Source organism: Amborella trichopoda, chromosome 1 (genome assembly GCF_054954075.1).
Source record: "Amborella trichopoda isolate Santa Cruz 75 chromosome 1, AtrichopodaSantaCruz75HAP2 v2.0, whole genome shotgun sequence".
NCBI classification, from domain to species: domain Eukaryota; kingdom Viridiplantae; phylum Streptophyta; class Magnoliopsida; order Amborellales; family Amborellaceae; genus Amborella; species Amborella trichopoda.
In genome coordinates this window covers 45427905-45454914 of record NC_142336.1, presented here as the reverse complement: position 1 = coordinate 45454914, position 27010 = coordinate 45427905, and the positions used below count along the sequence as shown (strand labels likewise).

At 38.7% G+C, this 27010-nt stretch overlaps 1 protein-coding gene across 42 annotated transcripts in view; it reads left to right on the top strand.

Moving 5' to 3' along the window:
• LOC18442229 (RNA helicase family protein) overlaps nucleotides 1-27010 on the top strand; it is an 80031-nt gene that overhangs the window by 41761 nt on the left and 11260 nt on the right. For 34 of the 42 annotated variants that reach the window (XR_016056150.1, XR_016056141.1, XR_016056099.1 and 31 more), the window contains 6 exons: nucleotides 2386-2432; nucleotides 2519-2602; nucleotides 2712-2765; nucleotides 9303-9403; nucleotides 16795-16885; nucleotides 20119-20283. Coding sequence is in view for 22 of the 42 variants with exons in the window: in XM_088867775.1 (XP_088723901.1) it covers nucleotides 2386-2432; nucleotides 2519-2602; nucleotides 2712-2765; nucleotides 9303-9403; nucleotides 16795-16885; nucleotides 20119-20283 (542 nt within the window). In the remaining 20 variants the exon portion in view is untranslated. Of the gene's footprint in view, nucleotides 1-2385; nucleotides 2433-2518; nucleotides 2603-2711; nucleotides 2770-9302; nucleotides 9404-16794; nucleotides 16886-20118; nucleotides 20284-27010 lie in introns of all 42 variants that reach the window. The other 8 variants (XR_016056182.1, XR_016056181.1, XR_016056180.1 and 5 more) reach the window with 1 other exon arrangement.

Sequence of the window (27010 nt, the reverse complement as noted above, 5' to 3'; positions counted from 1 at the left end):
TGGTTTTTCCATTGGAGCAGGAAAGTCATGGAGGTGGTTCCTTTGAAATGCTTGTGGCTTATATAGCCCAAAAGATGACTGCAACAGTTATATTATGGAAGAGGGTAGGAACCTCGGTTTTGACCCCAAGAAAGATTCTAGTATTCCTCTCGATCCAAATGCCCATGCCCCAAATTAGTGGTGTTATGAACGACTTCCACAAGGTGCTGCCTGCTTTGGGCCATGGGGTGTCGAGGGAGAGACGATAAAGGGCCGGGATAGAGGGAGGGGTAACCCAGTTGAAGCCGAAGAGTTGAAGCAGAGAGCCCCACAAATTGTGAGCAAGTTGACAGTGGATGAAAATGTGGGAATTGCTTTCTTCATCCATGAGGCACATGGCGCAGCGATTGGGGATAGGTAACCCTCTATGCTGGAGATGGTCCACCATTAGGGCCTTTTGAGAAATATCAATCCAAGTCAGGGCTTCTGTTGGAGGGGGGGGGGGAGGGGGTGGCGATGGATAACCAAGCCTGAGCAATGGTGGATCTAGGGGAGAGGGGGTAGGTAGGCGGCATCAACAATTTCTTGTACAAAGAGGCGATAAAGACCTTCTTGAGGGTTAAGGGGTCCAAATGATTTGATCAGAGCCAGAGGAGGCCAAAAACGTGGAGTGCAACATGGACGACAGGGTAAGGAAATCAGAGGTTTCGAGGTCAGAGAGAGGCTGCTTGAAAGGACTCTAGACTCTGAGTGAGCCTGAGAGAGGCACCTTCTCTGCAACAGAGGAGAACTTATTCTTGACCAAGGAGAAGAGGGCAAGGAAAAGATCCCTAAGGGTGGGTATGGCCCAACCATAGGTTAGACCAACAGAGCACTCGATGTCCTACCCTAGAGTGGAAACAGATGTTCTAGAAGAGGGATAAAGATGATAAAAATGACTTCCAAGCTCCGGAGGGTCTAATGGTCGAGTTTGCGGTAGGAAGCCAAGCAATGCTATGAATGCGATATTTGTCACGGACTACCTATGTCCAGAGGAGGTTATTTTGAGCGCCAACTGCCACCTCCACTTTCCAAGCAGTGCCGTGTTGTGTTTCCTTGGGAGGCGAATACCAACGCTGCCAAGATGTTTGGGTTGGCAGACTTTCTCCCAAGCAATGAGATGGTATTTTTTGATGGTTGCGTCTCCTGCCTACGAGAAATTCCTCGTAAGTTGCTCTAGGCGATTGGCCACCACAACTGGCATGTGGAAAAGGGACATGAGGTAGACCGGGGTGTAGGGTGGCCTTGATGAGGGTGGTTCTTCCCGCAAAGGAAAGAAAGTGTCCTTTCCTGTCAGCCAGGCGGTGGTCCACTTTATCAATGATGTGGGACCACTAGCTTTGTTTGGGCTTACTGAGACCTAGTGGCATTCCTAGGTAGCTAGTGGGTAGGTCTTCCACTTTACACCCCCATTCAGGGATAAGGGATCTGGTCTCAAACGAAGAGAGAGCAACTCCAATCATAGTGGATTTGCCGAGATTAACTTTAAAGCCTTTGTTTAATGTTGGAATTTGTATCATTAGTGTGAATCAGGATATTCTACTGGTTGTTTGGTTATCATCCCTTGTAGAAATTTATGAGGGGTTAGTTTATATGCCAAATAAGGACGTCGTTTAGGTCTTTAGGCTTTCCAGTTGTATCTTTATTTCACTAGGGATTAGCGGTCTGGAACTTGGTGAACTTGCCCTAGTAACCCAGTTTGTTTGTCTTTGTTCATTGAGAATGGGTGATTGCTGATTTCCGCTGATTTTGTTGAAATTTGAGGAACTTGAACTTGTCTGCGATCTGGGTGACATGGACCCAACCATTATGAAATCTGGGTGACTGGCATGTTTTAACAGAAGGCCATGTCCATAAAGTCCTCTAAAGCTTGCATGTTCTTATTGGGGAGGAGAAAATTTGAGATTCTCCTCCAAAAGAAAGTTGTTGGAAGTGGGTTTGGAAGAAATAAAAGGTGAAGATAGCCAGCAATGTAAAGGAAAATAAAATGGCATTACTTTTGTAAATTTTAAAAGAGAGAAATGTAAGAAGGATAAAGGGGTTGTCCACACGGTATTTTGCTTGATTTGCTTTGAGAAACCTGCAATGGTGACTTCTGGAAGTATATGTGGGTCTTCAAAACTTATAATGCTTTCAACCAGAGATCTATTTTTTTTATTTGCAGTTTAGTGTCTCTATTTGCTTGTGAATGAGTTCATGCGATAATGTGATGATTTGCTTTCCAAACTAGAGTTGGTATGCATGCTTGTACTGCACATATACTGGTGGCTGCTGCAAGTTGGACTTAGCAAAACTTAACTTTTGGTCTTTTTTGGAGTTTGTTGTTTTATGTGTGTTGACCTCGTCTTTTACTTCGTTGGCTTCCAGGATTGCTTGTTCTGCCTTTGTACGCGGGACTTTCACGTGCGGAACAGGTCAGTTTGCTTTTCAATGAGATTCCATAGGAGCTTATAATTTTTTTGTTTTTAATGCTGCATTCACCGGATTGTTTTGTTTTTAGGAACTGGTATTTTCTCCCACACCTCGAGGAAAGAGGAAAGTTGTCATAGCAACTAATATTGCAGAGACATCCTTGACATTAGAGGTATGAGTGGATTTTCACAGCCGATGACATAGTGAACATGGTAGCTTGTTCTAGCATGGATGTGGCTTTGCTTTTGTGGTTTCATATAATTTCTTCAAATTGAATGCAGGGTATGGTCTATGTTGTGGATTCTGGGTTTTCAAAGCAACGTTTCTATAATCCAGTATGTATGAATTCTCTCATATTTCTCCGTGACACTTTAAGATATGATTGCTTTGATGTTTTGAGGGGTCACATTAACTAATAAATAGACATAGTAATAATGGCAGTCATGAAGAGAGTGGAGCAATGACAAAGGGCTAACTTAGAGAGTCAAAACTCTCCTCAAGTTTGGAGAGGTTTGATGGAGCTCTAAGCACCATTGTGTTTATTTATTGGGTCGACTCATTTGATAAGGTTTTTTATTGGAAGGATATCTTGATAGAGGTGCAAAGTGTCATGGTAGTGGGGACTAAATTAAGTGGTTATTCAGCTTATGCTTTGTTGTGGTGGAAGGAATACCAAGTGAATCGTTTACAAGCTCATGCTTTATTATATAATTATTATTAGTTTATATAATTATTGATGTGTATTATTATTACAATTATTTTAATAATAATAATAATAATAATAATCATTATAATATTATTATTATTATATTATTATTATTATTATATTTTGTTTATCATATTAAGAGTGTCAATATAAGACCTGAACTGTCTAATTTCCTTATCATATTATGGATGTATTATTTTCAAGAAATAAATTTTATTGGACAATAGTACTATAGAATCATCAACTTATGAAATGAACGGATAAACTGGTTTAACAACAAATTTCTAAAGCTTGGTTTCCAACTTAGTAGAGCCAAACAGAGGATTTGTCATATATTGGGTTTTTCTAGGAGCTAACTAAACATCACTGTTGCCAAAACCATGTTTTACATATACTAGAATTTGCATACCCAGGTTTTGAGGCATATTCAGGATTTGTATATCCCAGGACCTAAACAACCCATAAAGTTCTTAGTTTATCCATTGGTGTGGCTATGGAGTTTGGCTTGTAAGCTTCTTTTACCATTTCAAATTATTAGCAGGTTTCGCTTGTTTTCCTTTGCGTCAACCTTTAGTTCATCAACTGTTTTCAGAGTTGCTCGATTCTCAAAGCACCTTGGGTGCTAAAACTATGCACGATGGTCGATACAGGAGCTCGTGGAGGCCATGACCATGTTGGGGTTTCTGAGCCTACGAGGGAGGATTTCGATGACTTGTTGAGGCGATTTGAGGAACTGGCATAAGAGGTGTGCTATACTTGTTCTAAGCGGGGTTTAGTTGTCCATGAGAGTGATGAATCAGAACCTGGATAAGAGAACCATTTCCATAACCAGCAGGAGGACGAACCTTCCATTTCTAAGGGACCCCTACCTGCCCCCTGAGGAGCGTCCAATGCGAGCTTTGGATGGGGTGGATCGAAGCATCTGGGTTAATGTGCCCAAGTTCTCTAGTAGGCTATAGCCGGATGACTTCTTAGTTGGCTTCCGAGCATCAAGACGTTTTTCAAGTTTAAGAGCTACCTTGATGAAGGGGCATGCCTTCATCTGGTGGCAGCAATTACAAGCAAGTGACTTGTCGAGAGGCAACAACAAAATCTTGATCTGGAAAAAGATGAAATCATGTATGAAGGAAGAGTTTGTCTAGATGTAATCTTAGAATATGAAGGAAATGTTCGTGCTAGGTTATCCATGCCCAAGATCTATAACAAAGGTTCTATCACTTGCGCCAGATGGAGAAGAGTGTGCAGGACCATAAAGGCTCTTTCCTGCTGATGAGCCATAACGAAATTCACAGAAATGATCAGCTCATAGCCTGCTACTTGAATGGTTGGGGACTCTAGATTCAAGATGAGCTGATCCTACACCAAGTGATCAATCTTATTGAGACGTATGGATTTGCCTTAAAGGTGTAAGCTAAGTTTAAGAGAGGCGCTTCTGTTTGCTTCTCTGAACAAGGATCATGCTCAGCTACCACAAGGCGTGGTGCTAATTTGGGGCAGTGGTAGCCAGCTGCCACCCTAGTTTTTGGCCCAGGGATGTAGTGACAATGGGGAAGAACCTGACCATGAACAAGTCTACCCAAGCTCAGAATCAGAGAATTAAGTGTTTCAGATGTGGTGAACAAGGGCACCTCTCTTTTGAGTACTTTAAGAAGCAAGCCTGTCCACACCTTTGTGAGGCGGACAAATTCCATGAGGGGAATATTGAAATGGAGCCTATCTGTGATGAGGGGCATGATAATGAACTAGAACCATGCACGACGTAGCTGTATTCGGATGTGGGAGATTTCTTGTAATTAAGCAATTATTGTTTGCCCCTGAAGGTAGTGGAAGAGTCGTGATTGCGATAAATATTTCGCACCAAATTTACTGCTTAAAGTCTGCACCATCATCATTACAGTGGGAGTTGCAATATAATGTCGCAAGAGATGGTGGACAAGCTCATGTTGAAGTACGAACAACACCTTCAGCCCTACACGATCTACTAGTTTAAGGGATGCAACAAAACCCCTATTGACCATTGTTGTTAGGTCAATTTTACTATTCGAAAGTCTTATGAATCTATTTGGTGTGATGTGCTTCCTTTAGATGCATGCCATACTTTTTTTGGGTTGCGCATGACAATATGACTGGGTGCCAGTCTCCCAAGCCTTCCCCACTATCACAGGAGCCTAAAAGAGCATGAGGTGTTGCATTGGTTTGTCTCTAAGTTATTGGATCATTATCATCAGGATTCATGATAAGCTTTGGCAAAGTTTTACGTTGGCTGCTAACCTAACACAACCCAGCTCCTTGACCCGGGCATGGGATCGGTTAAGGGAAAGTTTAAGGTCCTCACCCTTCTTAGATCACTTTGAGTTATTAGATAAGGGCCTAATTAGGGACAACATGAGCCCTTGCATTCGTTGTGCCTTGCTAGCATCTGCGGGTTAGTCTTGGTGGATGTGTGTGGATAACAAGGCAATCAACAAGATAATTGTGAAATATCTCATTCCAATTCCACGACTTGATGACTTGATATGCTAACATGCTCAAGGGTCGTCTATAAGATTGACTTAAGATCTGGAGTCACCAACTTCGAATTCGCCCTAGTGATGTTGGAAGACTAAATATTCATGACTCTAGAAGGGTGATATGAGTGGCTCGTCATTACATTTGTACCATCGAATGCCCTTACGACCTTCATGACAGTGATGAACAAGTACTTCGACCCTCTATTGGGAAGCTTGTAGTAGTGTATTTTGATGCCATCCTTGCTTACAGCTCCACTGATGGAGAGCCCTTGGCCATTTGATGCAAGTGTTTGTGGTTGTGTGAAGGAGAAATTGTTTGTAAATACAAAGGAGTGTTCCTTTATAACAGATAGCTGATATTCTTGGGATTTGTGGTGTTGGTCTAAGGGGTTAACGCGGACCAAGCCAAGGTACAAGCTATTGTAGAGTGGTTGACATCAAAGACCATAGAAGTTGGAAGCTTCAATAGCCTCACTACCTTTTAAAGGAGATATATCTAGACTTTTAGCTCATGATCGCCCTATGACCAATTGCATGAAGAAAGGCAAGTAAGGCCTCCGATGAGAGCTTCAAATTCATTAAACAAAATATGACCAATTCTCCAATGCTAGCATAACCGGTTTTTGAAATCTTTCCAATGGATTATGATGAAATTCCTCCTATGTGCGTGGTACAAGCTATTGTACAAGCATGTAGAGCTATTGTACAAGCTATTGTAGAAGTGTTGACATCAAAGACAATAGAAGTTGGAAGCTTCGATAGCCTCACTACCTTTTAAAGGAGATATATCTAGAATTTTAGCTCATGATCGCCCTATGACCAATTGCATGAAGAAAGGCAAGTAAGGACACTGATGAGAGCCTCAAATTCATTAAACAAAAGATGACCAATGCCCCAATGCTAGCATAACCGGTTTTTGAAATCTTTCCAATGGATTATGATGTAATTCCTCCTATGTGCGCATTAGCACTGTCCTTTGCCAGAAGCCAAATCTATAGCCTTATACAGTGAGAAATTAAATGAGACCAAGCCTGATATTCCACCTATAATGTGGAGTTCTATGCGTTTGTGCAAGCACTGCATCACTAGCGGATACAACGAGAGTTCATTTTGTTCTCAGATCATGAAGCATTAAGGTTCTTGAATGCTCAAAAAGGCTCAATTGGCATCATTTGAAGTGGATTTCCTACTTACAAGACCTTTATTATTGGACACAAAGCTAGCAGCCAAAACATGATGGTTGATGCCTTGAGCCGAAGAACCTATTTACTTGGAGCCCTTGCAACTTCAATGGTTGGATTTGAGATCTTTCGACAACTATATGCCGCTGAGCCTTATTTTTATAAAATTGTTGATTGATGTATGCAAGGAAGCAAAGTTCCGATGACTTCATATTGCAGGACAGCTTTCTTTCCAAAGGAAGTAGACTTTGCATTCCGGAGTTGTCGATTCATGTCAAGATCATTATCAAAATGCATGTTGGAGGCTTGAATTGCTAATTCGGCTTCATGGAGAGGACTCAAACTTGCCAATCGACCAAAGGCCAGTCCTAAAACACAAGCTTTTACACCCCTTTGGCAATCCCTTCCGTCCCTTGGACAGACATTACCATTGATCTTGTATTGGGACTCCCCACATTGCATGAGGATGGGACTCCATCTCTTCGTGGTGGATCGGTTTCGAAAACGACGCATTTCATCCCATGCAAGATTACCTCTACTTGGCTGATACAGCTAACCTATTCCTCAAGGAGGTGGTTCGCCTCCATGGAGTACCCAAATCTATCACCTCTGATCCAAATATGCACTTCGTGAGTCACTTTTGGCAGGCTCTATTGAGGAAGCTGGGCATCAAAGTTTAGAAGAGCAATTCTACCAAGCACAAATGGACAAACCGAGGTGGTGGACTGAAACGTGGGAAATCTCCTTTGGAGTCTCGTTGGAGACAAGCCAAGCCAATGCGATCAGGTCCTATACCAAGCCGAATTTGCCTACAACAGCACTGTCAATAGGTCGATGAGAAGATCCCCTTTTGAGGTCATGTATGGCCATCAGCCATGTAAAGTATTCTACCTTTTTCCACTTCCTAAGAAGAAACGAACTAGTCATGATGTAGAGGCTCTAGCCAAGCTACCTCAAGACATCCATAGACGGGTGAGAGAGAAGCAACAAGCGAACTATGCCAAGTATAAGATGACACTGATCAGCAACAACGAGACAAAGGTATAATGAAGATCTCTGGTGATACTGAACCTAAACCAATAATGCTTTTCGATCTGCACCTATCATAAAGTGAAGTACAAGAAGAACAGTCCCTGTTGAGTTCTACAAAGAATAGGCAACAATGGCTACAAAATTGAGCCTCCTGAGGGTTAAAACGTATCCCCTGTCGTCAATGCTGCTGACCTTTATGAGTATTATAGAGCGCCTTTGAGCATAGGCAAGCCGGAGTGGGAAGCCCAGCTACCTAAGCGTGCTGCTTAAGCCATTCATGGAATTTTGTATATTTGGACAGTCGCTACGGGAAGCCCAGCTACCTAAGCATGCTGCTTAAGCAATTCATGGAATTTTGTATATTTGGGCAGTCACTACATGGTGTGATTCGTATAACCAATACCTAGTCTAGTGGAAGGTAAACTGGAGTCAAAGAACTCAGAAGAGGACCTAAAACGGATCGATGAGGAAGCATGGAGGAGGTTCATGGTTGAGCAAGACTTGTGGGCGAGTCCTCCCTAACCAGGGAAGCTTGAAGTAGGCAGTTTCGTGAGCAGTGTGCCTTCAATAGTGCATAAGGTTTTGCTCGTAGCTCAGAATAAGTCGTATTGGTACTCTACGGATAAGTCTTTCAGTGCTCTGCAATGTCGCAACCTGCTCTGCCAATTGTGGAAACTGATTTTGTCAAAAAAGGCCTCTAGAGGCTTGTAAATGGCCTTCAAAGTGCGAACCGTGAAATTCTTGGGAATTATTCCTCAACAACTCCCAAAGAGCCCCATGAGAAAATGAAAGCTCTTGGGCATAGGATCTTATAAGGAAACACCAAGTATGAGCAGTCACTTTGGAAATGTGAGGGGAATCGAATGCTACATCTATGTAAGTGATTGCTAATAAGGGCCAATTAAAGACGAGAGTTCTTGGTAGAGCTGAAAGAGATAACCCAGATGGATAGGCTCTGGAGGACTAAATGGACTAACACCCTGAAATCGCATTGCCATCATGGGCCATTACAATAGGGTCATGTGCTCAGACATATGTGGAGTATAAAAAGACTCTCAGGTCTATACATAATAACAACTCACAAAGGATGTGGTTCCTTCTAAACAGATGGAAACCACACTACCCTGCACCTGTCATTGCAAAAATATCTGGCAACCACACTAGCAATTGTTCAAATACCCATTTAACCCATGTGGTATGCGCGTCTCTTTCTTATTTCCTTTCATTTCCTTGGATTATTAGTTTAGGATGGACTACCAGTATACCATCACATCTATTTTTAGTTTGTTACTGTCTGCAGTTTTTTAGTTTGTTACTGTCTTTTTCTCTTGCACCTCCCATTTTCCATTGCACATTCACTAGTTTCTCTTGTGCCAAAAGCGTGATGAATTGCAACTCATCTTGATTGATCTTGTCATTCTTTACTTTTGTTACTGCTCGTAGATTACAGACATCGAAAGCTTAGTAGTGGCGCCGATATCAAAGGCGTCTGCTAGACAAAGAGCTGGAAGAGCTGGTAGAGTGAGGCCTGGAAAGTGTTTTAGGTATGAGATTGTTTGCTTGGTTGCTGTTCAAGTTTCTGATATTGCTTTTTCCTTAGTTTCATGACATATATAATCTTACCTGTTTGATATCTTACTTCGCGAGATTTTCTTTATTGGCAAGTTTTCTGGTTAAGTAAATCTTTATGCACTAGCATAGCATAAAAATAAATCGTTATGCAATTTATCTACTGTGGAAAATGGGCCTCTTTGGTCATAAAGATCTGATGCTCTTCTCTTCTAAAGGAAGGGCTGCATTTTCTTACATAATATCTACACTCTGAGTTACATCCAATCATTAGGGCTCTCTCTCTCTCTATCTTGTTTGACGAGTGAAGGTTTCAAATCTGAACTCTAGGTATGAGAGCTCAATGTCATGAGGCTATGGGAGTTCTTCCCAACATTTGGGTGTCCTTTGGACTTTATGGATGCGGGCTAAATGGTTTTAAATCACTCTTCTCCATGTTTGATGTAATACTTGTCTTCAACAATGCTTGGGAATCAGCTATTTTGTTAATTTTGATGTTCTGGTTGGATGAGGTTTGTTAGTCAAAACAAATAACCAACATTGTTTTGTTAAATGCTCAATTGTGATAACATTTATAGGACTCCATCAAACTTATGGACTTAATTTTTAGTTTCATTACCTCTCGTCTTATTCTTAAATTGTTACTCACCTGACTACAGAAGGAAGATTTATCTTTTGAATGCCATGATTGTTTCTGTGTCAAAAATAAGGGAAAAAAAAGAGGAAAGAAAATATGTGTTTTATTGGTTGTGTTATATTTTTAGGTATACACATATTTACTTCGTTTCTAACCTTTGTAGATTATGTACTACAATAATTTAGAGAAGCCTGGGTTTTTGGGTTCCTTAAAGCCTTATAGCTGGACTCAGCTTACAAGTAAGGTGGATATCATAAGGGCCATAGGAGCCACGATCTTTGCGACATGAACAAATGCAGACTCGTTTTTAGTGAGATTTGATCATGTGACTGATTTCCATAGTTTGTAGACCCAACTGGTTCTACCATAGCCAAAGCCATATCAAGTTGGGTTGCACACCTAAACTCGAAAGCTGTGTTGGACATAAAAGGAATAGGCTTTATTATATTTGATGGACATAACTGTCATTTATCATGCGTCGAGTTTCTACACGTTGAAGAAAGCAGTACGAAATGATGACAATGTTTCCCCACCTAGAACATTTTCCCTAATTGTTTCATACTCTCCATTAGCTCCCCTCAAAAATAAAAAATCTTCCTTTGTTCCAGTCTCTCTCTTTGTTCCTTTGCACAAAAAACACCCTATGGGTTGATGTTGGCTTAATTTATCCCAAAGTCCACGTAGATGAGCATAGTAGTCTCCTAGTGACAAGTCACTCTAATTAAAATCGTTAACTTGCTGCTCCAATGCATAAACCCTTGCAATAATTTTCGTTTGGGAAAGGGACTCAGAGACTGCCTCCCATAATTCCTTAGAGGTATAGCAATTCATCAAGCATCAACTCATATTAGGCTGCATAGAAAATAGTAACCAATTCGTAATAGCCATGTCTTCAACTTCCCAATCTGCATATTTAGTGTCCTTCAGGTCGGGTTCCCCCCCTCCCCCTGCCATCAATGTATCCAAGTTTTTTTCTTTCCACCAAAAATAGTCTACCTGACTTGGCCCATTCTAAATATTTGATTCCATCTGTTGGGGTTATGTGGTCATTTAAAGGCCTTAGAGAGCATGTAAAACTATGACTATAGTGATATAATAACTCCAGTGGGAGTACGATTTAGTGGGACCAAAGGATTATAGGCAAAAGGAGTCGAAGTTGGCAATATTGATGCCAAGACTCAAACTAGGCTTGACGAGCTAGACCAAGTTGAGTTCTAAAACCCTATGAGACGTAGGCATTAGCACAAACGAGAAGGGTTTGCAGGGTTAGCCCTTGATGAGGTCGGAGAGATGCCTAGGGTAGTTCGCCGAGGGATTAAGTGACCCCTGTGTGTGATTGGTAGGCTTGAAGGGATAAGGGCCAAATCCTCATCATGACCATCACATGACATGTATATTTGATATCTGTATTGGAAAGTAGACACCATTGAGGGTGTTACATGTACATGAGCGAGAGATAGCCCTTGTGCACCAATTGCGATGAGTGTGCACAGTGACCTAGGCTTCTTCATAGGGGGAACCTGTAATCCATGGACTAGGACTATGTTCTTATCACCTATTGGCTAGCTTTGGTAGTTCAATCATGAACCCTGTGATGGACTGTGGGTCATGGGAACTATTGGGTATTTTTAGTTTGAGAAAGTGAGTGTAGGACATGGTCACTAGAGGAGATGGAGTGCCTCTGTATATTTACATTTTTTCTTATGGAAGTTGGATCCAATTCCCCATCAAAATGTTCAATTTTATGATAAGTGATATTTAGAATATTAATGTGAATTTTTAAATAGCTATGGATATTTTATTTTATCAAAATTGATTTTTCATAAATTAAAATATTCATAGAGAAAAATAAAATACTTATGCTTTTCTAAAAATCATTTTAAAATTTATTTAAGCTTGTAAGGCCTAAAAATACATTGGGGCGCACCACATTAGGCTCATTTTGATGGGAGTGTGGGGCCCATTGTGGACTCCACTCTTTCCTCTTTCATGTGTGGTGTGGCTTGTCTAGGAAGCCACCTTGGTGATTTGAAATTGAAATGGAATGTTCTATGGAATAAGGAAGATTGTTTTCAAAATAGGTTGGTGTAGAGATTAATTACATAATATATTTTTTTTAACAAAATATTGATGGGATTAGGTTAAGGAAGCTGAGGGATAAGGTTTTAACACCTTCCGTTAGATCATTATGGCTGATCTAGGGATTGTATGGCTAAGATATATCACCCCATAAGTCACCTATGATCTACGGTCAAGATCAAATCTCCATAAAGATGGCTGAACCCTAGCCTCTCTATTATAAATACATCATATGGGGGGTCCTTTTTCTACACACCAAGTTGCACATCTCTCTTTTTCTTCCTCCTAGGGTGGCACGCCACGCTCTCTCTACTCTCTTGTCTCTCTCACCATCTCAAAGGACTTAGAAAAGAAAAAGAGGACCACGCCCCTAGGATGTTGTGAAAGGGGGCACGCCCCATATTGTTGTGATCAAGAGAGGCCCTATGTTTTATTCACATGCTCTCATATTTCAAGTGAAAGGGTTTACCTAAGCTTCCCATTTGTTGAGATTCAAGAAAGAGTCATACCAACGATCCCGTGTGCCATTGGTAGAGGAAACCCAGTGTGGGGTGTATGAAATCTTTGGGGGTAATCTAAGGCAAGGTAATTGGCAATTCTATTGGCTCCATGTTTCTTGATTGTTCATGCGTTGTATTTTTATTTGATTGTACAGAGTTGCAATGGTATACAAGAGAAGATCTTAGATTATATTAGGATTTATATTTCAATAAAGATATGTAATTTTGAACATTAACAAGTGATCTAGCCGGTAGAATAAGAGAAAGAAAAAAAAAATTTAAACTATGCATATTGTGCTAGATCACATGAGCCTTCTTTCACCATTGAATCTGACTGTGGTGATTTGGGGTTTAGATTACTCCATATTTTCATGCATGTAGAGACATTCTCTATTGTAGTTGTGATGCGGTTGCACCTTTAGATCTTAATCAACAATTGAGATCACAGTTGCTGGAACCTTGTAGGAAAGGTCACGAACCGCCTCCGGTACCTTGATTTCGCAGTTCCAGCTAGGAATCTTTGATGGAATGTGATTCCCTATATTGTGATCTGCGTTCCCAGCACGTTCGAACTGCAGTTCTCAAGTGTGTGACACAGTGCATCTGATTTTTTCTGTATTTGGCACTGATTCATATGCAATGATTCAGTTTTGTGCCCAATGGTACTGTGAACCCATGCATCATTCTTGATCCCTTAAAACATACTATTGTGATTCCTTCCCCGTGGAATCATGCTTCCTTATGACAAGGATCCCGCTCCCTTGATATAGGCTTGTACGGATGACAATCCCAACTACAAGGAGCTTCAAACAATCCATGGTTCCACAGACTCGAGCCCGCTCTAGCTCCCGAAAATGCACCCGCACCTGACAACTATGATTGAGATCAAGTTACACCCTTTGATCTCTTCAAATAAAAGGTTGTACAGATCTGGTTGCACCCTCAGATCTAATCATCACTCCCTTTTTTCAAAAAAAATCAAAAAATTGTACTAACAATACTTCTTTGATTGGGGCATACAAACCCTAATCCATCCAACAGCTAGCTTTTGGAATAAATAGTTGATCGGCATCGAGAATCATAAAAAGATCACCTCCATTGGCACATATACTGTTAAAAAAAGTTAGGATTTTAGGGCATGATGATGTCACCTAACCCAAAGGATGATGTCAGCCCTGAACACAGTTCCTGCACACTTTTTTGAAGATCAACCCCTTGCTGCAGTACCGTGCTACATAACATGTTACAATACCATGCTACATTAACGTGCTATAGTACCGTGCTACAAGTCGTCGAGCTCGGATACCACGTTGAAATTAAAATGGAGAAGAAAACAATTTAATAGGATCTAAAGAGGAGGAAAGAAAATAAATATAATGGAGAAGGGGGAGAGAGAGAGACATGTGAAAGATAAAGAGAGAGAGGGGAATTGAGTGGCTTCAAAGGTCACTTATGACCTCTACCCCTCTTATGACATTAAATAATAACCCTAATTACAATTTATGGACAATGTTACCCTTATTTAGAGGCATAATACAAATAAGGACTAAACAAAAATAAATGATAGTTATGTCCACCAAATACAATAAATCTTATTCCTTGTATTTCCAACATTGAAACAACTAGGGCAAATGTTCTTAGTGGTGAGACTTCGCCATCACTATGTAATGTTTTTCTCCCTTCTTTAGTATGAAGAAACTCGACGCAAGATAAATAACAGTTTTGTCCATTAAATACAATGAAGCTTATTCCTTTTATTTCCAACCAACTGAAGACACGGGTGAAACTCCATAAATCCAACCAGTTCTATTGACTCGTAATATGATATGTCAGAATCAGAATACTCAGTCAGTTCCATGTTCCTTGTCAGAAAGTAAGTTACTGTACCTAACAGAAAAGAAAGTAATGGGAATCTCACTTAATGGCCTATACAGGTTCCTTACTTTTACTTTCTGGAATGCTTTTTGGAATGTGAGTTAATCCACCTACACAAAACAAAGAACATACATTCATGCTAGAGAAACTGAAATCATACTTACTAGAAGGTAACCTAGTTCACTTGTAAGGAGTTTGAGCCCCCTTCCTTCTTTCCAACAATCTAATGTATGGCCCCATTTCTTAAGATCCTAAATTCAGAGAAGCCAAAACATTTCATGCTCCTATGGGACTATATTGTGCATCTACTCCCTCGGGCAAAACTCATACTAGGAACATTTTTTATATCCAATTTTTTGGGATTATATCTGTAGAACCTTAAAGAGAGAGAAAAAAAAAAAAATCTCACTATTTATGTTCCTAAAAAATTGACATCCCAAGATTGGATAGGAACTGTCCAATTTTTGGAGGGAAAGATCTCGATATTAAAGAACTCGAAATCCATCATCTAGTTATTTAGATAGATCCCAAAACAAAATCTATTTTTTTTTATTTTTTTATTTTTTGAAGGAGGGGGGGGGGGGGGGAATTCCAAGTATAGCTGTTTTTACCTGGGGGAATTTTTGTGCAGTATGCTTATGCAAGAGCATACAATGCGCGCTCTTCAGAAAAAAGGGAAATAGGAAAGCCATCAAGGATGTCCCTTCCAGAACTTTTTAGATTTTGTGAAAAAAATTTGTACTGTAATTTTCTTTGGGAAGAAGATTGAGAGAGGCTGCTAACAATAGTGACTTGTTTTTCTTTTTCTTTTTCTTTTCTTTTTTTCCTTTTTTTTATAGAAATGCTTTCCCCAACAAACATGGGCATTTTTCTTCCTTTTTAAGATAAGTGATCTTTTCTTCCTTTTTTCTCTAGGCTTTCCTTTGTTCCTTAACATAATGGGTGGAATTTTATTATTTTTTTCCTTCGATAAAAATGAAATAAATTCCCTTTTTTATTTGCAAAATTTTTGCAAATATGTTATATATTTCATGTATTTGAAATTTTGCAAATATGTTATATATTTCATGTATTTGAAATGTATCCCTTATTTTTCGTATTTTATGGTCATGTCCCATATTTCAGACCTTTTTATTTTATGAAAATCCCCCCGTTCCAAACTTCAAGTTCTGAACTGGTGTCCTTTTTTCTTTTTCTTTTCTGAAGTTACACGTTGGTTCAAAACAAAAGTTTCAAGCCGAATTTTTTTTGAAAATTAAGGGATCTAGAACATGAAGTTCCATGCCACTTATTCACTCAGAAGAAAGACCCAATGTCAACATTGTGGAGCTTCATGTTCCAAGCCGAGGATAGTAATTTTTGAGTGAATAAGGGTTTTGAGACTTTAAAATGTGTAAGCACTTAATTGAAAAAACAGCAAAATCAGTTTGGAACACCGTTTCTAGGGCATTTTGGGAAAAATAAAATACGTCATCAACGTAAAAAATGAAAAATGTTTTAAGTCTCGTAAAATATGTATGATATTTATGAAAGTTTGTGTTTTTATTTTTCTTTGTAAAAGACTCATAAATCAAGTACTAGTTGGTCTGTGGAACAAATCAAATAAGGCAAGTATGGTCTTTTATGTTCTCTTTGCAAATTTATATCGTTTATCAAATATCGTTAACTTTTGGAACTTTTTATAAAGTTGTGAATTTTATGATTTCTTTTTTATTTGAACCATGATTTGGGTTTTTGATATGACCTAGTCGAGTCAATGGGGTTGGGTCACAAGCAACAGGATCCCTTTTGTGGTTTGGAAGTCGAGACCAATGTCAGCTCTTTTGAGGTTGGACCATATACAAACATCATTCAAATAACTTTTTTATTCTATTTGGACATTTATAAAAAATGTCATTGTTCTTGTGAAACAGTGAAAGTTAATTGCTTGACCTTTAAAAAAATTTTCCAAACTGATTCTTGATACTGGAAGGAACCATATTTGATATGTCTCTCATGTTCATCTTTACTATTTATTTGTCCTCACGTCTAGTTATGCATATTGTTAGTGGTGGATAGTTGTTGCTTCTCCCTCAGATTTGTATGTTCGTTGTATTTTGTATTTGTTAAATACTAATGCGTTATTGGAACTTTTGTGTTCAGGCATTGATCCCATCATTATGTAGTTTGTTTTTTTAGTGAAAACTATTTGTTGAATTTGTTTAGTTATGGAATTGTGAGAGTCCTAGTTTTGCCTTCATATCCCAATGCTTAGATTGATTTCTTATTCAAGCAGATTGTATACTGAGGAATACTTTGAAAGTGAAATGCCTCTGGAGGGAATCCCGGAGATGCAAAGGTCCAATCTTGTTTCATGTGTTATCCAGGTAAGTTTATGAGTGCTTGCAGGTATCCTTCCTTTTTCATTTTCATTGCACTTGTACATGGGTAGTCATTATCATTTAAAACTTTTGTCTTCCAATATATAAAATTTACTATAAATGTTTAGTTGTCTTTGTTTGTTTTAGTTATTAGATTTACATGTTCAAATGGAAGGCTCAAAAAGGGCAAGAGGTAGGCTTAAAAGGACATGGTTAGAAGTAGTGAGAAAATATATGGGGATTTATGGCCTCATTGAGATTATGGCCTTGGATAGAGCAGAATGGTAGACTGGGATTCGTGTAGCCGACCCTAGATGATGATGATAATGATGATGATGAGTTATTAGATTTACACACGTACATCTATACGTACAAACATTTACTTACATGGGAAATGAGCTCTCCATTTTCAATTATCTTGTTGGTTGGTGGCTATTTTGACATTTTATGATTGGAAAATGAGCTCTTTTTTCTATAGTTTGCAAAATCAGTTGGTCAACTCAGGAGTCACCTGAGTTGATGAGACCCTAGCCACAGCTGGTCAGTGTGGGGTATGATTCAGAACAGGTTTTATCATGTACGCACATAGGGTTGGAGTATATACTTTTAATAGAAGATCAAAACATGCCACTTGGTTGGCCTGCTTAACTCATTGGGTTACAAGGCCTACCCAAATCTAGTAACCATTTGCATCTGAGTTTGGGTTCAAGTTTGCAATCTTCGCGCCTTTATATTATTTACCTTTTTTTTTGTGGCTTTTGAGAACTTTTTAATTATTGCCTATTTTTTGTTGTGTTGATTAATCTTTTTTTTTTTTTTTTTACGCGTCAACCCAAATTCTGTTAACTGATATTAAATTACAGAGAAACAAAAAAACACATAAAACAAAGATCAAGAGATGTCAAGACCATAATTACCCAAATCTCTCACTAAAGTTTTCGATTCCAATTCGAAACCCCAATTCGGTGATTTCGACTAGGAGTCTTCACAGAATCTCTTTCCGTGACGTCTAGAATCTCGATTCCTTATTTTAGGAATCTCAATTATAACACTCATAGAATCTCGTTTCCAATATTTATTGATTCTTGATTTCCAATATTGATTCTACACTTGTTGATACTGGTTTCCACATTTACCGGAATTCTACCACTTCCACCTTTTTTGTTTTCTCTTTGCTTTGTGAGAAGTGATGTTTAGAAATTTTCAAGGCATCAAACTACTCGAGTTAGACATTTAATCTCAATCTACAAGGTGAACCAAAGTGGTGGTCCATGTTCTCTACTTAATTATAGAAGTATGCATTGTATGGATCCAACAGAGAGATTGCAACTCTAAGATGTTATAAATAATGTAATACAAATAATGTAATTATACATGTATGGCGTGTCGATTAATGAATGACATTGAGACATGTATTATTTCCTTCTCAGTTCCCTCTCGATTTCAAAGACGTCGGAATCTCGATTCCATAGATGAAGGAATCTTAATTCTATATCAGTCGATTCCAACTTGGTTGGAAACCTGATTCCAAAGAGCTAGGAATCACGATTCAATCTATGTAGGGATCTCGATTATATTTTGGTCGAATCTCAATTCCTAAAATTAGATTCTCATCCCCCACGATCCCTCTTATACATACGTCAATTCCGAAAACAGGAATCTTCCTGTTGGCGACGATTCCATGCTTTCGATCCCTAAATTAATTTGGTTTCCGAATCGCTTGAGGTAACTATGGTCAAGATTGCATCAACTAAGAGTGACTCTTGAAGAACCTTTGATTGGCAAAGGTATGAGCCTTTGGTTAGCTCCCCTAAGAATGTGCACAAAGATCACACCCTTAGTGTCACTGATGTTGAAGATCTCGCCAAATGCCACAACCACTCCCCTTGAAATAGAAGCCTCTTTATGTGCCCATCTTATGGCATTCAAACATTGCCATAGTACTGCTAATGGAAGGGGCTTATCTATATACTTCGAAAGCAATACACGGGTTTCCACCAATGAGGGGTCACATTTACCCAATGGTCCCAAATAGTTTGTGCTTTCTCCCAATTTCATCCTTTAAAATTGCTCCAATACCTGCCGGGCCTTGGTTATCCCTTGATCATCCATCAAAATTGAGCTAACAAGTCCCTTCTACCAGAGTAACCCAAAGTGCTCTCGTTTGAAACAAGAATAGTCCTCACAAGGCTACAAGTTTCCCATCCTTGGTCAAGTCTATAGCCCTAAAACAGTGAAATGCTGGTTGAGGACCAAGCAAATTCCATGAGATCACCATATTGCTAGTCCTCTCTTTGAGGGCCAACTCATGCATCTTATGATATGAAAGTACTACCATTTTGGTCTTTCCAAATACACCAAATAAATTCTCAATTGCCAAAACACCCTGCCCCTAGGTGGGATTGCCATACAGATCCTCGACACTGTAAGGTCCTCAAGTAAAGCCAGGCTCGGCCATGGGCCTTAGATGGAGCATGTTTTCATGTTGATGACAAATTGCAATGTGATAGTGATAATATTATTTGAAGGTATATGATTGTGGGGTATATACATTGGGAGGCAATTCATTAGATTGAAATTTATGCCAATTGATTGGATGGATCCACCTCTCAACTAATTGTTTTGATACAAAATTTGTGGACCTAACACTAGAAGTTACTTTAAGGTTGATGACTTGTTTACCATTGTAAAATTCATTTTCTTAATAGAAATTGGGGATGCATGCAAACAACCAAATTGGGGATGTGAGCACACAACTGCACCTATTTAAATAGTTTGTTTCAGTTTTTTAAAACTTAGATCGGCCAGGAAAACAGGTCATCTAGCAAACTGGTCTAGGTCATCGAACCACCAATCCGGATCGATGATTCTGACTGAATCTGTAGTGTGAGAAGTGGTCCATTAAAAAATAAAAAAATGAAAGAAAAGGGACAATAAAAAAATATATTATGTGGGAGCCAGGCGATCTGGGTGGTCCGGATCACCACAAGATCGCCAATCTGGCGATCCACGACCGAGTTGGACCTATTTTCGATACTTGCTGGAAACCGATTCACCATGGAACAATTACTAATCTAGAGTGGTGGGTTTTTAAGAAATCCTTCTAGAAATGCATTATTGTCATTTTATTGACTAATTGATAGAATAAATGGAATTTTGTTTAATTTATTAGTAGTTCGAGTATGTCTTACTTTTCTTGTAAGCCCTGATTGCAAACATTCATTATGCTAAATTTGCAGTTAAAGGCCCTTGGAATAGATAATATATTGGGCTTTGATTGGTTGGCTTCACCATCACCAGAGGGGATGATTAGAGCACTTGAGGTTCTTTACTCATTGGGCATCCTGGATGAAGATTCTAAACTAACTTCTCCAACTGGTTTCCAAGTTGCAGAGATGCCACTGGTAAGTTCTTGATCTTCATTAAACTGTACTCTCAAATTGAATAATTTCCATGTCTACAACATTAATTTTTCACTTTATTCATGTAAATTATTGGTAAACTTATGCGGGAACTCTATGCCAATAAAAAAGAGTACATGTTTCATGTGGGGGCTACTTTTATTTTTGTGTTATTTTATTCATGTAAATTATTGGTAAACTTATATGCCAATAAAAAAGAGTACATATTTCATGTGAGCTACTTTTCTGTTTGTGTTATCTGTACTACTTAATGTCCCTAAAAGTTTTGCATTTGTCAAATGGAATATTCCTATAATGGATTATTATGCATGTCAGCCTCTTCTTCTCTCCCTAAGCATCATGCCATATTGTACCCTCAAACATGGTGGCTTCAAACTTCCGCAACCAATGTGGAAGGACGGCTTCAAGTTTTGATCAGCCTTACTCTCTTGGAGTTTGTTTGAAGAACATCATGACTTTCTTCAATTTGCAGACCATATTAAGCTAAAACTGGCTATGAAGCAAGTGCTTTTGAACTGCTTCCTGGTTTCATGAACTCCACCTTGTTGAGTTCAGATGTCATACCTATGCAGGGAGAAAAGCAACATGATATGCATGCCATCATTACTAGTTTAACCTTTACTAATTCCTATGCTTTGTTAGTGTTGTGACTATCCTATTGCCTTGTATTTGTTCATTTCATACTTTCAATAGAAGAAGGGGGGGGGGGGGGGGGGGGGGGGGGGCGAAGAGAGAGAGATTTGAATAGAGAGCAGTCTACGATCCCAATAGACCTAACACACCTCTCATATAATCTTTTGATATCAATGAAATATGAAAAATGGCAATGGTGCCCATACAAATTGAAATAGAACATATAGATCCTAATAACTTAACTCAAAGAGTAATAAATGCAAAAGTAGAAATGAAGATAAAGTGACTTTTAACACTCCCCCTCTGGCTGTTACATAAATTGCACCCATACCCAACTTGGAACAAATTATTTAGTATAGATTATGACCAAGGGCTTTGGTGAAGATATCTGCCAATTGAACCTTAGATTTCACATATGGAGTAGACCCCTGCTTACTGTTAACCCTCTCCTAAATAAAATGACAGTCTACTTCAATATGCTTAGTTCTCTTGCAAAATACTGGATTGTTGGCTATATAGGTAGTAGCTTTATTATCACAATACATCTTCATAGGCTCAGCAATAGTAAACCCCATCTCTTGCATCAGTGTCTTTTGCCACATTAATTCATGTGTAGTATGTGCTATTGCTCTATATTCAGCTTCTACACCAGATCTAGCCACAACATTTTGTTTCTTACCCACGTAACCATATAACCGTATTTCCACTAATAAATGTACAATAACATGTGGTAGACTGCCTGTTAAATGAGAACCTTCCCAATCAACAGAATAAATCTCAATGGTCAAGTGATTATTTGGCTCGTAAATTGGACCTCGACCTAGAGCTCACTTCAGATACCTCAAAATTCTACGGACAACATCCTAGTGAGGAATCCTGGGAGAGTGCATAATTCAAGTCACTATGCTTATCATAAAAGCAATATCAAGCCTAGTGATGGTCAAATGAATCAGCCTGCCAACCAGTCTTTCGTCGTGGATCCTCAAACAACGCCCTGTTGTCAGCCAATACTTTTTATTTGAATCTATAGAAGTATCGATTGATTTAGCACCTATTATTTCCAATTTTTGTCAAGAAATTAGTCGTGTACTTTCTTTGAGATTCTTTGATCTGACTACTTCAATTCCTTGAAAAGACCTTAGGGTACATTTGACAAAATAGAATCTGAATATTCAAATTTCTAAAAAACTGGAGAAAGCCCTTGCCTTTTTTCATATATATATGAATTGTATATTATACCAATATATGTTTTCTCTTTCTCTCTCTATAAAAAGTGACTGGATATGCATGACACGACTCTCTTTCTCTCTCTGCTTTGGCTCTCATCACACAGTATGGGGCTTGGATGAATTGAACAGGAGCGCCTCTTCCCTCAATATCTCACCAAATTGAAAAGCAATTAGCCATTAAAGAATGCCCGGTGCTTAAAGCCTTTCCACCACCTATCTTTCCATCTGAATTAAAATCAAATGCTACAAGTCCAAATCCACTTCCCTCTGTCTAGCTCTCTAACCAAAATGGGGTTTCGAGGTATGAATAGCTTAATGAATTACAGGTAAGCCAACAATCGCCATGGGTGGAAAAGAAGGCAGGGCATCAAAAGAACCCCCACCTTGTCCCACCATTATTCTACTAGGTCGCTCTTTAGTGGTGCATTTATTCAAAGGAGGCTCAAATATAAGCCCAGGACCCATGGTCCCTGTCGCTTCCTTCTCTAAGATCGTTGTTGAAACCGAGTACCGCTTTTTCTCACAATTACTTGCAGGTGCAGGAATCCTGCCTTTTCCTCCAGGACTTCTGTCTTTTTGGTCGAGAATTTTGGTGAGGATTCAGCCATGGTGAAACAAAGCGAGCCTTTGATCTTCAACGTCCAAATTAGAGAAGGCAAAAGCTTCAGGGTTCATAAGGAGGGGTTGCCTCAGTTATGAAGAGGCTTAATGGAGTGCCATTTTCTAAACAATTGAGAAGCTTGGATTGATGGCAGGGGGATGTTTATAGGCCACATGTGTCTGCAACTGTTTGAGGTTTTGGTGAGAGCTGCTCCATTGAAGGTAGAGTAGGTCAAAATTTGGACCTAGCCTATTACCCTTTGTGCTTGCAACAAAAAAAGCAGCGATAGAGAGAGAGAGAGAGAGAGAGAGAGTTTCTAAAGTTTTAGACAGTGTGTGCGTATTTGGAAGGGGGCTGACTTCTTTGATGGCTAATTTCTTTTGATTGTTTCATGGTGGCACCAAAACATGGCCATCACCAACAACGAACATACTTTTGGCAAAGAAGCAGAGGAGTATTGAAATAGAGAGAAAGGTGGTTCACCAAGGTGAGACGAGAGTGAGAGAAAGGGCTGGACAAGAAAGAGGTGTCTTGGCCAAGAAGAAATTGCCAGACTGAGAGAGAGAGAGAGAGAGAGAGAGAGAGAGAGTCGATTGTGTGGAGTGCCACTCACACAATTTTTATAATCCTTGAAATTTCAATTCAAAGTTGAATTTTTCCAGACTCAGATGTTAAACGGTTATCTAAATATATCTTAATATGATTTGAGCCCATCAAACATGGTTCTCTAACTTCCATAATCAAAACTATATTGGATTTTGTAATATCCTGAATATCAGATGTTAGAATGTTATCATAAAGATCCTTCGCTGGCCCAAATGCTTGTATGAACTTATTGATTTATACATCTCTTCAAATGACTGATTCGTTTTTATCATTCTTGTAATGACAATGTCATCAACATATACAACTAAGACAATTATCCTGGAGTTATGTCTCCAAATAAACACTGAATGATCTACATGGCTGCATCGTTATCCATATGCTACAGCAAGTTCACTAAATTTCTTAAACCATGCATACGGGAGCTGCTTCAAACCGTAAATTGCATAAGGGTGCTGCTTCCGATTGTAATTGCTTTCTTCAAGTTCAATACCTTGTCTAAGTCCCCTTGAGCAACAAACCCAAGCGGTTGCTAAATGTACAACTCCTCTTGTAAATCACTGTTTAGGAAGCATCAAGCTGCAACAGTTGTGTTTACTACTATAGATATGAATGATTACTCAAACTGAGTTAAGTTTAGCAACAAGAGCAAAAGTTTCAGAGTAATTAATGTCGAAGGTTTGGGTGTATCCTTTGATAACCTCTCTGGCTTTTATTCTCTCAATGGTGCCATCAGGCTGGTATGTTACTGCATAAACCCAATGACACCCAACAATCCTTTTTCCAATTGGTAAGTCAATGTATCATTCAAGTTGAGTGCATTTCCTCTTCCATTGCTTTCTCCCACTCAGTATGAGAAAGTGCTTTTTGATAAGACATAGGGAGAAACAGATAAAGAGCTAAAGCAAAACTTTGATAGGATGGAGACTAATTTATAAAGGTAAATGAAATGAGCAATGGGATGTTAAGTACATGACCTTATACCTTTATGGATGATGATAAGGACATTGTTATCAACTGACACAGGATGTGAGTTGGAAGCAGGAAGTGGATCTGTAGGCGAAGATGATGATTGAGTGGCTGGTTGACATCCTGTACTTTCCTTCTCGTGTAAACCTTTATGGGTGACTCTTGTGGGACATCATGATGTGGAGAATCAATACTTTCAATAGGTCTAGGTAACTGAGGTAAAGAAGAAGTATCAACAGGAATAGGAAGAGAACTATAGAACATGAGGACTTTGGGACTCCTTTTGGAGCAGGACAAAAGAAATTTGTGTCATGCATATGACCCTCTTCTGAAAAATAAGGAGTTATTTTAAAAAAACGGTAACGATAACCTTTTAGAAGTGTGACTATCCTGGAAAAACACACTTGACTACTCAAGGATCTATTTTTTATTACTAGTACCTGAAACATGAACAAAGCAAATACACCCAAACACCCAATGAGGAACGACAAACAATGGAGTATGAAAATAGAGAAGAAAATTGAAAAGGGCATAAAATTAATTCAACAACATGAGGTCACCGAGGCAACTCCCTGAAACTTTAGGAACATGCATATTAATCAGCAGAGTGCAGGTCACTTCAAGTGAATGTTGATTTTCTTTTTAGCAACCCCAATATGTTGAGGAGTATGGTCATAAGAAGTTACATATAAAATTCCATTTTAAGCAAAATAATTTTGAAATTCTCTGGAAAGATACTCTCTAGCATTATTGGAACGTAAAACACATTCTTATTGAATTATATTTGAATGTCTTTGAGAAACAGTTTTAAAATGGAGAAAGTCTCAAATCTCTCTGTTATTAAACATAACCACATTCTTCGTGAATAATCATCCACGAAAGTTACAAAATATTTATGACCAAGCTTTTTACTCTAACAGGGCCCAGTTATCATAATGAACAATTGTAAACAGAATAGGTCTCCGTTTATCAATCCTAGGACGAAATATACGCTATCATGCTTTCCTAATTGACAAGCCTCGCACTCTAAAGTAGTCAGAAACTGTAAAGAAGGAACTAATAAGTTATAGTTATAGGAGAGTGATATCTCAGCCAATAATGCCATACGAAGGGTGAAGTCCAGCACCAATCATGTTATGATCCCAATACTATATGCCACCTGACTCAAACCTGTTATGAATTGTCCTCCTTGTCCTTAGATCCTAAGAAACACATGAGAAGGATTAAAGGTTACGAAGCAGTGAAGTGATTTTGTACTCAGCCAACAAACTGAGAGGAAACTTTGTAGTTATAGCTCAAAGGACAAGGAAAAGGAAGAAATGGGCATAACTTTACCCTTTCCAGCATTGCTTCTAATGATCTTAGGAGCAAGCCAAAGTAACTGAGGAATTAGGAAAACACTTATCTGAAGAAACCGAAACAGAGGATTCATCACGTGTGGTCGGAAGTAAGTTCTTGAATCAATAACCCAAGGAGTAGAGGTTCTGCAAGAAACACAGAAGTACCTGAGTTAGCAAGGGTGTACATGGAAGTGGAAGGGGAAGGTGGACAATAAGCTGTTGTACTTGTTTAATGAGTTTATTATATTCTTCTCTTGAAAACACAACAGAGTTGCTGGCAGAATTTGACTGTTGTTGATGACTACTACATAACCAAGTCATAATTATGTAATTCTCTCTCATCCACTTTCCAAATCTACTATTAGATTCACTAGACTTGTCCCTAATCAAGTATTTCAATTTCCCCTAGCACCAAGGGATACTTTAACAGATTGAGCCATGTAACATGATTGGATTCATTTAATTTCATTGAAGTAATTTGTATTCCCACATGTTCAAGAAGATTGAAGGTTCCATGTTTAATTTCATTAGCCCTAAGTATACGGAATAAAAGATAAAGGACGCAATCAAGGTCAACAGAATATAATTACTCACACCATTCCTAGTGGATTGCTAGGAACAACGCTGAAAAAACGAGAGATATACTTACCATTCAAATCTGAGCATAGTCACCTTCTCACACTTAGACAAACTAGGGCAATACCACATTATCCAAATTTGAGCATCACCACATTGCTACTCTTTGAGTAGACCAGGGCAACACCTATACACACGAAATATTTAGAGTTTTTGAGATAAAACTCTAAGGGGCCGTTTGGATACCTAGAAATATATTGTCTGTGAAATATATTACTGGCGTAATATATTACTGCATAATACATTACATACAAATGGATTGTTATTGTTTGGATAGTATTTAGATGCAACTTGGGCAATACATTGCTACTGTATGGCAATGTTTGGAAGAAATATGGGAAATGCATTACCAACATTTTACCAACACTTGCCTATAAACTATCATTTCTTTCTTTTTTGTCACAAAATTCCACTGAAATGTAGAATTAAAGTCATCATCACACCATTCCAAAAATATTTTCTAATAATATCATCACCATTCCAAAATTTTTTTTAATAATAACTTGTACCATACTAAAGTCATCATAACACCATTTCGTACTTATTTTGCATGCCTTTGGCACTTACATGGAATCACATGTCTTCTAACATGATAAGTCATTGGAATAATATGATTGGAATAACATATTTTATTGTGATAAGCCTTATTTTTATTTATTTTTATAGAAGTCTTTCAAATGTCTCTATATAATTTCAAA